The sequence below is a fragment of the Bacillus rossius genome, assembly GCF_032445375.1.
Source record: "Bacillus rossius redtenbacheri isolate Brsri chromosome 9 unlocalized genomic scaffold, Brsri_v3 Brsri_v3_scf9_1, whole genome shotgun sequence".
Lineage (NCBI taxonomy): Eukaryota > Metazoa > Arthropoda > Insecta > Phasmatodea > Bacillidae > Bacillus > Bacillus rossius.
This window is the reverse complement of record NW_026962012.1, coordinates 15,955,129-15,971,293: the sequence shown is the minus strand read 5'-3', so window position 1 is coordinate 15,971,293 and position 16,165 is coordinate 15,955,129. Positions and strand designations below refer to the sequence as shown.

The 16,165-nt window shown below is 32.9% G+C and overlaps 2 protein-coding genes across 8 annotated transcripts in view; one reads left to right on the top strand and one right to left on the bottom strand.

The window, feature by feature from the left end:
* The window catches only part of LOC134542682 (uncharacterized), a 71,466-nt gene that overhangs the window by 31,652 nt on the left and 23,649 nt on the right, over window positions 1-16,165 (top strand). The window lies entirely within an intron of this gene.
* The window catches only part of LOC134542749 (oocyte zinc finger protein XlCOF20-like), a 28,840-nt gene that overhangs the window by 6,917 nt on the left and 5,758 nt on the right, over window positions 1-16,165 (bottom strand). For 5 of the 7 annotated variants that reach the window (XM_063387251.1, XM_063387252.1, XM_063387253.1 and 2 more), the window contains one exon: window positions 8,111-8,170. The exons of the other annotated variants lie outside the window; for them this stretch is intronic. In XM_063387251.1, coding sequence (XP_063243321.1) covers window positions 8,111-8,170 — 60 coding nt within the window. The remainder of the gene's footprint in view (window positions 1-8,110; window positions 8,171-16,165) is intronic. 7 annotated transcript variants of the gene reach the window in all.

The window sequence follows — 16,165 nt, the reverse complement described above, 5'->3', positions numbered from 1 at the left end:
ATGTACCTGGCAACGATAGTTAAAAAAAATCGGAGTGATATTTTGGTCAAATGGGATTACTGTATTGAGGGATACGTGGTATTTGTTTATTCGTGAGTAAGTAATAAATCAGTCTTAAAATCAGTTAATTATTTTGTCTTCCTATTTCATATTCTAATTGAGATAAATATCAGATAAGCATGTGTTACTTGTATCATGACATCTAGGTATTATTTATCAGTAATTAATATTTTATGTTATTTTTTTGTTAACTAATGTGCATAGGGCAGTGCACTAGACATCACTACCTGTGTGTAGTGTTGCGTTACACGTTTTAACGCATTAGAGTTCACATAAAATGATAAATCCAAAATTTTGTTTAAAAGTATAAATATCAGCGATCAATTTAATTAATGTCCAGTATAACTCAGTCAGTAAAACACTCGGAAATATGTATAGGACCTGTTAACCTAAATATTTGTTAACAGTTAAACTGAACTAAGATGTGTTAGTGTTTTTTTTTCTTTCGTATATTAGAGGTATGGGACATCAAAATACGCATCTGTCGCCCATTGACTTTAAATACAGAATTATAAACTACATATTGTGAAAACATTCTGCAGCAGTTTTTGCTGAACGGAAATACACGGATGAGAAGACAGACGAAATGTGTTTGGTAAGTGATTTTTCGTCAAATGAAATGGAACAGGGCAGTGCTTATCAGAATGAAAGTACAGAACTACTTTTGTGCAAGGAAATGTATTTTACAAAGACATTTCAAGAGAAATCACCTTTAAATTAAATAGATCTTGCTGACATGGAAGAAATAGACTTAGATTTAGAGGCCAGGCCCCTTTAAAGTGACGAAATTTCTCTTGAAGGGCTGAAATATGTTTCTGGCTATATAGCTCACTGTTTCAGAAATAAATATCCTGACCTTGGCACTACGGATTTCAATTCGGAGGACGATAGCTGGATACATGTACAATCAAAGGGTAACTTAAAATGTCCCGCTAATGAGTTTTTTGAATTAACAAAGATCACTGAAATGTGTTTTGATAATGTTCATGGCAACAATTTGTGCAAAAAAGAGCGGATTTTTGAATCACTGACTAAAATTATTTGCGGAACTAGTGAAAATAAATATCCAGAAGAATTATATGTATACTGTTTTGTCAGGACACGAACGTATATGCGTATCAAGTATTTGAACATGAAATATTTTAACGAACAAGACCAAAAACGCAAAGAAAGAAATAAGATGAGAAAAACTACCCTCTAAGATTTTTCAGTGTGATAGTGTCCACTTTCCTTCACCATAATATGTATGTTCATAATTTATTTACGATGTTTTTAACTACTATATTTAAGAAAAGCATTTATTGTGAATATCGCAGCAATTATGTAGGGCTTAAGGTATTTATTGTATTCCAAATATTGAGTATGTCATTTTTATTGCCTTTATTAAAAATAATATATACGTTAACAATGTAACAAAATTGTGATATATATGTATTCCTATTGCAATTTCGTTTCTTGTAAACATTATTGTAGACTTTTTCATATTGAAATTAAATATGCTATAGGGTTGTTTGTATTTTAATTTTACAGTTATAAGATTTTTTATATGTTGTTTACTGTTTACAAACATTTGAAAAATATTTCCTTAACCATATTTCCATTTCCATGGCAATAGTCTTGTTAGCTTTTCGGGTAACTCTTCTACATGGATGATAAGATGGTGCGACATCTAAAACATATCACACCACCTTTACATAACTATAAAACTAAGAGGTGTTTTCTTTACATAATATTAAAGCACAATGTTTCCTTGTGGCGTAGGTGATTTAGAATTTCCATTTATCTAGAAAAATGGGCTTTCAGAATGTTTTTTAACACACACTGTTTCGAAAGGTTTTTGAAGAAAAAAAATGACTACCCGTTTTATTTTTTGCAGCTGAATTCGGGCACGTGCATGAAATATAATTAATCCGTAGGAAGCGCAATGGTTTAAAGTATTGATGTTGAAGATTTGAAAAGATTTATTGAAATAATATGAGAGAACAAGCAAGTTGAGTGAGAAGATGTGCGGGAGTGGCAGAGGTTAGCTTTCAGCCACATGCACGCAGTTGCGGACAAAAAAATAATCCATTCTGCCTCCCTATGGCGAAGGATGAGTGAAAGAGAAACCTGCTAAACCTTCCCCTCCTCCGGGCACGATAGAACCGTATCGGCTGTGTGTTAGAGGGAGAGTGAGATATAACCTTCGAGGTTCTGTTAGTTCCCGCTAGATGGCAGGCCGCAGAGCGACCGCCAGCAACACCCTTCCCGTCTGAAGGCCATCTCGCCACTGACGAGCTGGAACTAAGCTCCTGACCTCCCTACATAGTAACGGTCACCCACATAGGCATCTAGACTCTTTAGTGATCATATGATACAAAATTCATTGTTTTCAGGCCTGTGACCATTTTTTACCGTGCACCAATCGCCTTAACCTAGAAATCAATGAACTAACTTTTAAAATTTCGAAGCATCTTTCCAATAGAACGGCCAACTGCACATCAATAGTCGTTTCAAGTGTTTTTTCGGACTTATTACTTTTGGAATGCCTTGCCAGGCCAGTCTGAAACGTAATAACTTTCAACAATAAATGCATTGCGCACCTAATCCCCCATAAAGGGTATTTACAATGTTTCAGAAAAAAATTTATTTCATTTCCGTACTTTTATATACAATTCATTCAAAATTCTCATTCAGCTGTACTTTACTAATTTTAATTTTGATGCATGCAATAATGCAATGAATGCCAGGGGTGCAATATTAATATACAAATTATTCAAATAATAATTTGTTAACATTTTGAGTCTGTTGGAAAGTGTATCATTATTTTGAATAAAATATTAATTTTAGCACTGAGCCAATATTGTTCGGCACCTGATTCTGATATTGTTCATAAATTGCCATCAGTACAACAGATCTGCAGGTACTGATTCAGATACGAGAGTTGTCTGAAAAGTTTCCCACCTCAACATGAAAATGGCAGCATTCGTCAACAAGAATGTGTTTGCAGATGCTTTGGAATGTACTCTCTGAAATTTCAGCCATTTTAGACGTGCAGTTGTTTTTTAATAAATGTTTGAGTTGAGTCTCTGGAAAATAATTGTTAAAGAAGGTGATGATAGCCTCCTCATTCAACAAATATCTCTGTCCTCCAAGCGCCTAGGGGAAATAAAAGTAAATTGAGTTTAGATCTGGTGACTAAGGAGGGTGATCAAGCAGTTCAAACCGCAATTCGTATATTTTCGTCATGGCAACCGCTGAAGCATGAGCTGGTGCATTGTCTTGGTGAAACAAAATGTTTTGTTTAGGCAAATGTGATCTTTTTCTTCGCAATTTCAGCTTTCAGCTTGTCAAGTAATGATGCATAAAATGCTCCTATCATGCTTTTCTTTTTCAAGACAATTCCGTGGCTATCCTAGGAAAGTCACTATCACTTTCCGGCCAAAGGTACAGTCTTTGCCTTTTTTAGGATTTTATTTTTCCGTCACACATTTTGATGTTGCAAACGTTCATCATCATCATCCAAGCTGGTATGGCCATGTTTGAATTCAGCTGCTCAAAATATTACTGAGATAAATGATGGTGTAGAGTCCTCAAGCACACTGTCCAACTCGTCTTTAATTTGCATAGGCGTGTTGCCTTTCAAAAACAATTATTTAATGACAGCTCGATACTAAATTTTCCATTCTCACCATAACATGCGCATCAACTCGCGCAAACGATTGTTAAAAAACAACTGTGCGTCCAAAATGGCTCAACTTTCATAGAGTACATTCCAAAGCATGAGCAAATGCATTCCCCAATTTTTGTTGACGAGTGCTGCCATATTCATGTTGAGGTCGGAAACTTTTCACACAACCATCGTATTACCTCAGCACCAACACAAAAACAGTAGTTTCATGTTTAAAAAATTATATTCTATGATAGATTTAAATTAAAAAAATTCTGATAACGTATTAATAAAAGAAGGTAATTAATTTTTCTATGCCCTTTCATATATCATTATGTTAATTTTTCCCATTTAAAACATTTGTGTTTATAGATGCTTCCTGCATATAACATTCATCATTTAAGGAATAAAATGGTAATAAAGTTTATCTTTACACTCTTAAAATATATTATTCGTTAAACTTTTAAACAATTGTTTCAAAACAATAACAAAAACGCCAAAACCTTTGCTGTACTCTGCACGCTATTAAGATATCTTTTTGACCAATTACCGCTTGCAATCTTCTCCTTTGTGAGGCTATTTCATTTTAACACCATTTACCTCAATCAAGATATAATGTCTGATGAATACACACAACAAAACACTAGCCATTCATTGACCAGTTTGCGTGATATGTGACACAATTCGTACAGCAATTTGAGGAACTAATCACAGTTTCATTGTTTGTTGAGCACTGTAGTAAAAATTTTTATATGGTGGACGTAATGACGAACATTTTAGTTTACTCATCTTTTTATGATTTATGTTTTTTGCCAGACTTATATTATTATACTTACCTGTAAAATGTACACAATTTTTCATAAAATGTGTGTTGAAAAATCATGGTATCAGGCTTGTTCAAAACTTGACAATGCGGCATGGCAACGCTGCATAGTGCACAGGTTCCTTTAAGCTCCAAGATTGGTTGAATTGCTACTGCTTAAATGAACAACTGATATCTTGGTTTGTGCTTTGTGATTTTGTTTTTCCGTGAGAAGATGTTGCAATAATCGCTGAAGGTTTGCGGTACCAATCATTTATGCTAACTGAAAAAAACCTAATATGATTAAAAAATCTCAGGGTAGAAAAAAACATTGTCATGGAAAATCACTGGAGGAAAAAAAATTGTTTTTGAGTTTATAAAAAGTTTATTTGAAAAGTGAGAATTTGTAGCATATGCTTCTTCAGCAATTTTCAATATATTTTGTTTAAAATCTTTCCAACATGGCATTAATTTTGGTCGTCTATGACCAAGATGGCTATAGCGCTTCACTGCTATAAACAAAATAGCTGCATTCAGTAGCCATTACATTCATCATGTTTTTTTTTTCCATCCCATCGCAGTGATTCACAGATAAGCCATGTATTAACGACAAATAATATTACTGAAAATATTTATAAACTGTGCTGAAGTTAGCTTATCCTCTGGATATATTTGACCACCCGTGTGTGTCATGTACAGAGAGCTTGGGACAACAGCCTACGTGATTCCACGCAACTAAGACAAATTCTGTCGCTGTTTTTATTTTTTTACATCAAAATGTGCAATGATGCCGACAGAAGTGATACATTAAGGGCCTTCCTACAGTTGTCTACAAAAATTAAAAATTAAAATTTACGAGGCAACCACCATACAGGTTGCATCAGAGTCTCTGAGGGCCTACAATGTATGGTTTTCATGGTATCTGTCACAAACATTATTTTTTCCCACTCACTTTTGCCATTTTGGCAATTATAGGTAAAGTTAATACCTAAGGGCCTTCCTACAGGTGTCTTCTACCAATAATAAATAAAATTGGAGAGGCAACCACAGTACCGGTTGCACCAGGGCCTCTGAGGGTTTCCAATGTGTGCTTTTCATGGTAACTTAAGAATAACTTTAAGTAATTACTTATGTCCATAATAAATATTATAAGTTTGATGCGAGGATTTTTCTAACCAACAAATATTTGTGGCAATGGAATCTCCAAAAATGGCCCAATGGTAAAAGAGAAAGCTGAGAAAACAGTGCAATACCTAAGTACGTCATTTGAGTGTTTTTTTATGTAGCAACTGATGGGTAGTATTTCCCTTTTAAGAAGTTTTCCCTGTTAATATGTTTTCATCATCTAGTCCCATGACAAACTTCTTGACAGGGTTTTACTGTATTACTCTTGTGATGCAGTGGGTTTATGAATACCAGTTCAAGAGTACCATCTGTAATTTCAGTGTACCTCACGGGGTGGTGTTCTATCTTCATTAACTTCTATCGAGCCCTTGGAATGAGCTGCCGTGTCTCCTACGCACTGTTCCGAGATGTCTTGAATTCCAACAACAGCTAAGGAAATAATATACATTACTTCATAAATTGACAGCATTACGAGCAATGAAAATTACCAGGCAAAACGATATAACATATAAACTGTAATCAAATGAAATATAATTATGTTATGTTGATAAAACGACCTTTCTTTTATTAACTATTATCATCATTTTCTTCGGATTTGTTTTCATAATTATATGTTTCTGTAACAATTATAAAGTAATGTCGCTAAATTAAATTTCATAACCAGTAAAAGTATAGTATTAAAGGATGTTTTATTATTTCATTGAAAACCTCATTTATGTAAACTAATTCGATCTACTCATAGTTTCAAAAGAAAACTTAAATATTTAACGTAGGATTGTAAACTCCCTCTTAATCTCTGATTTTGTAATAATGGTTGTTGTTTTCCCAGTACACATCCAAGCTATTGTAATTAATAATACATAATTAATTAACCAAAAAGGGATGGTTAAAAACTGGTTTACTGTAAAGTTGTCTACCCAATGAATGTTTCATAAACGAAAGCCTAGTGCCTTAGTGTGTACAACCGGTAATTTTTCCCAAGTTGTCTTTTTAGTTTCACCAACACACACCAAAACACTCTCAGGAATAATGGAACGTCTTACCATCATGGGTAAATTACTGATTTAAAGTTGTGCATATATGCATGGCTATACAAAATAACATAAAAGAGTACTAATATTACGTGCATACGTTCTGATGTTTAAAATGTTTTGGTATTTTTTTTTTTGAAAAAGCAGATGCTTTCAGGAAAGGCAATTCTCTCAGTCAGTGAGTGACAAATCAGGGACTCACTAGAATAGGATGTTTTCTTCCCATGCTACAGAGATACTTAAACTTAATGATTTCCAGCCATGTCTGATGCTGCTCATTATTACCAAGTCACCAGTGTTCCAGATACAACTGAATACTGACTATTATTATCCACTAATTTCTAAGCTAATGTGTGAATAATGAATAACTGAAGTGAATTTCAGATGATGGTTAGATAATTCTCTAGGTTCCCAGTATGAACAGTTTAGCTCATTAATGAGATTATGTTAAATGTCAGTTTTAATAATTCATATTCAACGTAGGAGATGCTTACATTTTATTGTGGTGGTTAAGACTCTTAAGAATGGAAACAAAAATTAGAGACACTGACTACTGTATATAAGTTTAAATAATTTAAACAAAATAAATTATCATTTTATGCTACAGCAAAATGTCCGTAAAAATACCTTCCAACATGAGACAAGACTTTGGTATCAAAAACACATCTGTACGCATCAAATTATATTTAATTTTAATCCCGTAAATATTTGCCAAATATGTATGTTTCTGTTTGCATGAATGTTGTGATACATCTTTTCTCTGCAATGAGAATGATTTCAGTCAGCTACAACATATTAACAAAATAATTGAATAAAAACTGTTTTGTTGTTAAATGTATGATCTGAACGTGCTGAAAACAACATAAACACAGCAGCGAAACATTTTAACTTTCAATACTCAGTTCATTTTATGAACCTTTAAAACGACTTGATACAAGTATAGGGAAAATGTGAATTGCTTGTAATCATAACACAAACACAGGCATTTCACACTTAACACTTTACAAAACTTTAAATTTTATATCTGAAACTTATTTTGTTTCCATTAACACACAAACTCCTAGGATGTAAATACTTCCTGCAACACGCAAAACAACAGGTAGACTAAAATCTGTGCTGAGGAGACTCGCAAGAGCCGAGCTCATATGGCACAGTGATGTCACAGCTTTCATGAGTTTCTCGTGTTTGTCAGATAACAGCTGCAAGAAACAGCACAAAATTATTAATACACTTCACTACCAGAACTGTCGCAACGGCTATTTTCGTATTAACGACGTTTTCGTGCTCCTTTAACCAAAATGATACATATGTACTTCCAAAACTATATCACAATAGTATTTTCATAGAATAATTACATATTGCTGAAATATTTTTGTTGATAACTTAATTCAGTTACTAACTTGATATGACCTGTTCAAGAACGTCCAACTTCCTCCAACTCACCATAAGTATTGCTGTGACAAATTTCCACCAAAATTATCACCATTGATCACTCCATGTTTACTGTAACAAACCAGAGTTCCAAAATTGCTTACCTAGTGGTAGAAGAGTAAACTGGGCCATACAAAAATTGATACATCAATTCAGTGGGGTGTTAGACAAATTTACAATGAGACAATAAAATAGCTCTATTGGCATCAATGTGCCCAGAAATGCAAGCATAAATATTAGAGTCAAACATGTACAAAAAAAACACTTTTTTACAATGAAAATGTATACATTAGAACAGTGGTATTCAACTCTTGGCCCAAAGGCCACTTGCAGCTGCAAAGTGATTTCTTGGTCCAGTAAAAAAGATTTTGTGAGCTTTATTTTTTCTTACAACCTTCACTCAATTCCCTATTAATTCCAGTGTAAAGCTAAAATTACCATAAATACAGAAGAACACTTTTGATCCAAGGTCTAATTTATTTTTGCCTTTTCAGTATTTCTAACCGAACAAAAATTTGTTCAGTATATTTTTCATTCCATTTAGTGTAAATGTTGAAGATACACGCAATAATATGCTAATGATGCTTTTGAACTACAAGAACACATTTGAAATCTATTTTACTTGTTGAATATATAAAAAATATTTCAATCTTCCAAAATTATGCACCGTAAAAAGTTTTTGTAACTATATACAGTAAAACAGCTGATTATTTAAGTTATAATTCATGGTACCTTAGTTTAATAGGTATAAAGGCCTATTTTATTTTTAAATGTTTTAAGTTATTCTTATGGTTGCTTCAGTATTTTATTTCTATAAATTAATTTTAAGTAATATTTTTTCATGTTTAAATCTACTTTGTGACTAATTTATTATTTGCACAAGGACGTTTTCAATTTCTCATTTTATATAAATATTTTTTTAATGCAACAATTTTCATGTTTGGAATCATTTGTAATCTATGGTATTGTTTCTAAAACTTAGAATGGTTTTATCAATTAAAGAAAGACAAGTGTGTGTCACCAAACATGTAAACCGTTTTCACTAACAAAAAATTCTGGCAAGTTCCATGTGTATGCTATTGGATAGTGAATTTGTGTTTCAAGATCTAAAAAATAATTTTTTGATGAACTTTTGTCTAATATTTTTCTTCACCAAACAAGTCATCTTAAATTCGTTTAAAGTCTAAACCTCTAAATTTATTACTTTCTCAGATACTTTTTATAACCCTAAAATATTATTAAAGTGTTCTGTATTGTTTGAATCAGATAATAGCTGGGGCAAAGTGATTCTTAACAGATTTTCAAGATGCAGGATTGTGAGAGTAAATATACAATGGTTTGGGTGTTTGGACATTTGTTAATCATACTTCTACTAGAGAACTAATTTTGATGAAGTTTGAAACACTGGTCAACTGAATTCATATATATATATATATAAAATAATTCCACCCCTAAAAATGGTGAAAACAAAGTAAACATAACCTTTTTTTCACCTGTGAAGTTAGGTAGTTCACCATTTCATTACACTGTACCCTAAATTGGTTTCTAATCCACTGTTTTTAAAGCTTAATACAAAAATAAATAATCTCCTTTAGCATAATTTTAAAAGAAATTTTTTTTTTGGGCTAATCAGAACTCAATTATTCTTTTAAGATCAATTGTGCACAGCAGAACAGCATAAAATCCATCTTTAATAACCAATGGTTTGTCATATTTAGATACGTAAGAAACATGTTCATTTAAAAAACCTAATCTAGTATCATCGCAGATTTATTAAATGCAATAAACGTATTCATACTGATTCAGTATATTAATTGAACTTGAAGCAACCCAGGCTACTGCCCTCCATGCTTTTAAATAACTTTATTAAAGACTATCTAATAAACCACTGCTTCTATCACACAATTTCAGGGTATTACTCATATTTGACCATTGTAAGTAAAATATGTGATTCATTAGGAGAATTTTTACTAAAGAAATAGCCACAATAAATTGTCAGACATAAAAAACTGTTTAACAATGATATTTTCTCAATGCATAAGCCTTTATAATTTGTAATATATGTACTTCAGGTGATTTTATAACTCTCGTTATGGTGTGTTCTAGAATTCATTTTACCCTGCCTGATGAAATCACACCTCTTAATGCATTTCATGAGGTAGACAATTTAAAACAATGTTAAACACATGCCTATTTCATTTTAATTAAGATTATGCCAACATTTACACTTTCATTTATTTTGTTTGAAGTTATCCTTAAAATAATTAAATAATTATTATTACAGATTCCTACGCTGTTTTACAATTTTTCAAACTACATCCTTTAACATAAAGTACAGGCATCAAATTTATTTTCAGACATATTGGTTGATTCTTGGTTATGCTTAGCATTACTTACACAAAATTCACAAAATTTTCACCTGTCTCCTCTTTTCCCACATGAATGCGTATGTGAGAATTTAGAACTACAGATTTTGTGAATATTTTAATATCCGTTAACCAATAAAACCAAACTCATCTCCTTTTTTGTTTACCGCAGATGTAAAATCCAAAATAATTTTAATAGCTTATTTTTATAGTGAATTAAAATTTATCTTGCTAATACTGATTTAGTGAATCTATTTTTTTTTAAATAACGTTTACACTTGTTACAACTTAAGAGGTGATATTTCGGAGTAGGTTGAATAAGAGAAGGTAGGTTATGGTGTGTTTATTAACTGCCCGTTTTTAATGTTAAAATCATAACTACAAATCTCCACCCCTTAAAAAATATAATTTCAGCGAGTAGTAAAAAAAAAGTTGTTAGATTTTGTAGGATTATAAATAATACCACATAAGTTACATATTTACAATAAAACAAAACTGAGCGCCTTTTCACCCCTTTTGGGGTTGAATATAGAAAAATAGTAAAGGTATAAACATGCTATTAAATCATATAACTGATGTTATACTTGCTCAATTTCTTACTCCAGCTAAATTTGTTTGGGTAAATGATTTATGACTATAAAAACTAATGTACACCCATTTCACTCCTTTTGGGGTAGAATTACTAAACATGGAAAATACACCCTACGTAATTAATTATTAAAGTTATTTATGCTCAGTTACTTACTTCAAGCTTTATTTGCTAAGGTATTTAGTATGATACAACTTTTATTATTTTTTTGATATGATTAAATTTCAATTAAGAAAAATTTAAAAATTAACAAATACCTAGTAACTCTAAGTGCTTGTTGATCATTCTTAATTTCTAACCCTTAGATCTAGTAGATTTGAAAGCATGCATTTTTTTTTGTAAAAACCAACCTTACCCCTTTTACACCCCTTAAGGGTGGAAGCTTCCAAAGTTTTTAATTAATAATGTGTTTTATTATTCTTACCATATATTGTCATATTTTATTAGTTTTGGGCATATGATTTCTTAACAAAAATCTAAACTCACCCCCTTTTTACACCCTTAAAAAAATTTATAATAATTAAAAATATAAAATATTGAACTCTACATGCAAGTTGTTCCTTTTTAGTTTCTTGCCTCTAGTTATAATCAATTTTCAGTGTTCATTTTTCATTTTAAAACCACACTTACACCTTTTACACTCCTTAAGGGTTACATTTCACAAATTGATCAAATTGTGGTTGGTAGTTTTCATATGTTTATTATTGGTACTCAATATATATTCTTACACTGGACTATATTCATTGATACAACAGTTTACTTAAACCATATTTACCCCATATTAACCCATTAGAGGTAGAATTTCAAAAAATGTTAAAATTATGGTTTGTAGTTTTTGTCTTTTCGTATGTTTATTTTTGGTACCCAATAATTTATTAAAGCTAAATTAGCTTTGGAGATATAATCAATTATTTTACAAATAATATTGACTTCTTTTTCACCCCTTGGATGTCAATTTTGGAAAATGGGAAAATTATGGTTTGGTATTTTTCTTGTATATTAATGGTACTTAATGAATTTTCATACGCTTGATTACAATCAGATGATTATTTATCTTAAAACCATATTTATTCTTTTTTTCACCCCTTAGGGAATGAATTTTGCAAATTGGTAAAATTGTGGTTGGCAGTATTCGTAAGTTTATTATTGGCTCCCAATATCCTTTTTTATGCTTGATTAGATTACATTAAAACCATATTTACCCCTTTTCACCCCTTAGGGGTTGAATCTTTCAAAATGTTAAAATTGTTTTTAGTGGTTTTGGTATTTTTATTATTAGTACTCAGTATAGTTATATACTTTATTAACTTCGGAGATATAATTATTTATCTTCAAATCATATTTACCTTTTTTTCACCCCCCTTAGGAGTGGATTTATTTAACTATATATTGCTTAGTTTTTAAGTCAGCCAAAGACCTTATTTACAAAAAAATTATCAAAATCCATTAAAAGTAATTTTTGAGATACAGGAACAGATAGATAGATAGACAGTTAGACAAACAAACAAACAAACTTTTTAAAACTATATTTTTGAGTTCTTAAAAATGTTAATAGCAATTTTCAATAGTTTTATTTTTCTTCCAAATTTCAGCAATTTACCTCAAACAGTTCTATTATTTGTTTTGATTTATTACTGTATGTATTATAATCAGAGATGATATTTGGTTAGGATTTTCTGGTATGATGTAAATAACAAGTGTGTATTCTTTTGAGAAGTATTTGTGCATTTGTTGTTTTTTACGAACATATTATACCATATTTCATGTTTGCAAGTATTTCTGATTTTGCTTGCTTGATTGTGAATAAAATAAGCCTTCTGACGTTCTTTTAACCTATATTTTTCTTGCTTATTAATGTTCTTATGTTTCTTATATATCTTTATATCTTTATTTTTAATGCTTCGACATAGGGATTGTTCTAGAAGGTACTAAACATTTAGGCTGATGCCACGGTTTTGCCAGTTATATAAGTGTTGGAGAGAAACAGGTGTGCTGAAGCATGTGAAAAGGGACTCATGATTCGTTGCCTTGTGCCAGGATTGTTTGCTATTTTACTTTGCATTTTTGTGATTTGTTTAGAAATTTCATCACATGGGCACCCTTGTTCTTCTTGAAGAAGGGCAGTTACATTATTCAGTATCTGGTCAAGGTAGGTACCGAAATGTCGCGTGTCAGACGGTGGCTCAAAATTCACCATATGAAGTAGAGTCAGCCAAATAATGGCTATAGTCTGGGCTACGCAGAGTATAATCAATCTTTTTATTGTCTTTTCGGAACTTTTAAATATAAATTTTGGTCACGGTCATTAGTAGCAGCCCACAACGATGATCAGGTGAAGTCGTCATTCCGAGGACGGAGTCCTTCAGTGTGTCCCGTGAGTTGCGAGCAACAACTGGATATTCTCACGAAAAGTCAGAATATTTTTTTAAACTTTCAATACCAACAAACAGTGAAATTTCATATCAACCCAGTAAAGTAGTTTTGTGTGACAGTTTGAATTTTCTATCAAGTACATGTTTTTAGTGGCCACAGTGAACTGTGGATTTTTGTCAAGGAAAAATAAAAAGCAGTTAAAATCAGTAAGATGTACGCGAGACTTTATTCCAGTCATCAGTCTTCACTAGTAATATTTTTTTTTTATTTGAACTTAAACATTCTTCAACACCCAAGGAAATTCTTCAAGTTGTCATGTATGTAACAGTCAGACCAAGTAGAGCTAGCTGGAGGTCTCAACTGTTGCAAACTAAGTAATATGGTAGGTACCTTCAAGTCTGTTGTAATAGTACATAACACTTTGACTGAGATTGTAAGGCAAGACAATGGATATGATATCAAATAAGGGTTTCCACCCTCTTCCTTCAGAAAATTTCCCTGAGTTTTCCCTGTGTGTCTTACCTAACATATGTTCCTTTTCTGAGATGATTACAAGACAAGTTGAGAAACAGAAAACAATACTATTGCTAGGGACAAGATTATATGGTGAACTGCAATAAAACCGAAATAACACAGCAAGCATGTAATACACCAAACAACGCCAAAATGCAACTAAAATTATGAAATTCATCAGCATTTAAAATCAAAAATTAACTCAAATCACAAAAACTTATATTTTAGTACAGTAAGTTAAATCATTGCAATTTATTTAGCAGGAAATTTGTACCCAAATGCATGTACTAAAAAGATTGGTAACATTTTTACTTTTATCTTGCAGCTGTTACTAGTAACTCAGTTTTACATTATGCTGGTACATTTTCCAAACACACATATAATTGCCAAGTTATTTTATATTAGTCAAAATCATTTAAGTGCCATTTTTGTTTAATAATATGCTATAGTTATAAATAAACAGAATAATTCATTCAAAATAAAAACAATAGCACCAAATTCTCTTGTATTAAAAAGGTATTAGCTTAAAAATAGAACCATTATAATCTTATCCCTACACATTGCCATTAAAACATATTCAAACTAACACACATAAAATACAGAATAGACCAGGGGTTCCCAAAGTGTGCGTCGCGGCGCCCTGGTGCGCCGTAGAAAGTTAAGAAGGGCGCCGTGAAGCGATTCTCTTTACCATTCTCCGAAACCTCAACTTAAGTGTTCACGGGTACAAAATAAACAATTTAATTTCTAGCGCTCGCGTAGTGCTTCGCTTACCTGCGCACTCGCCGATACTTACCTACTACAAGCCCGAGACAACTGTGGTCCCAGTAAACATGTGAACTACCCAAGGTCAGACGGACCCCTCCCACCGTCGTCATCCCTTCCGCCACACTGTCCCCTCCCTTCCCCTAGTCCGCCTCAATGGTCGAAGCGCGTCATGTCGCGGGTGGGACGGCAAGTACAGCTGTTACCACAAGTCACGACACAATGCGAGGACACGGGCGTATCGGTGTTCAAGTATTTCACGGATCCTTTGAAAGCGGGACCAATGTTTCGAAGCGTGCGTGACTGTAATATAACATGTATTGACAAATGGCATCGGACAGTTCAACAAATCACAAAACTATATATAACCAGTGCAGGCAAGTGATTAGCAATTGTTACATGTCAGGAGTTAAAGAACTAAGTGGCTGAGTGGGAGTTTGTTACATGCAATTAGCAAAAAACTGTTCTGAAACGTTTCTTGCATATGCTACATCAATTTATCGCAAAAAAAAATTCTTTGATTATAGGCGAATGTATACCGACATGTACATTCAGTTTGGTGCTGAGTGAAATATAATAATTATTATAATGCAAACGGTACAGTGTGATGCTGTGACGACTGTTTGGTACACATTCTGACATCTTCATAGACACCTTGTTTCGCTGTTTCATACAAATATACCTTCAGTTTATCACAACATTTCTTACGTACTGCACGACTGCGCTACATGGTCTTCCTTTCATCCATATACTCTTGCTTACATGTTGCGTACACTAATGAACACACGTGTATACCCCTTGCTTCCGCAGCAAACGGTATCCCCTTATTGCCAACCCCTCCTCATTCACCACCCCTCTCTCACAGCGAGACTGGCGCTCCCGTAATTCCCCTCCACAGGACCACAGTAGCTTGGGCGGGTAGTACTCTCCTCCCCCTGCCGTGAACCGCCCGCGATGGTCATTTGTTTATGTAGTTACAAGCGAGCAGCGAGACGAGATGACGTCGTCGTCTCCCGTTTTGTTTTGATTGTGTCGTTTCGTTTTGTTTTCGTCATAAGTCTTTTGTTTTGTCAAAATGGATAGATTTGTATTAAATAAACAAGTCGGTAGTACAAGGGACACTGATAATGCATCTACCAGTGGTGGGGAAGTAAAAAAACGGAAATATCGCAAATACGATGATAGCTATTTGGACTTCGGCTTTACGTCAACAGAAGTAAACAATGAAGAAAGACCGCAGTGTGTGCTCTGTTTGAAAATTTTATCAACCGAAAGTATGCTTCCAAGTAAGTTAAAGCGACATCTCGAAACCATTCACCCGGCTATGGTTGAAAAATCGTGTGATTTTTTTAATAGGAAATTACAAAATTTAAAAAAAACACAAAATGTGTTTACTCAACAAGCCTCAGTACCTAACAACACGCTGTTAGTATCCTTCAAGGTAGCATACAGGATGGCGAA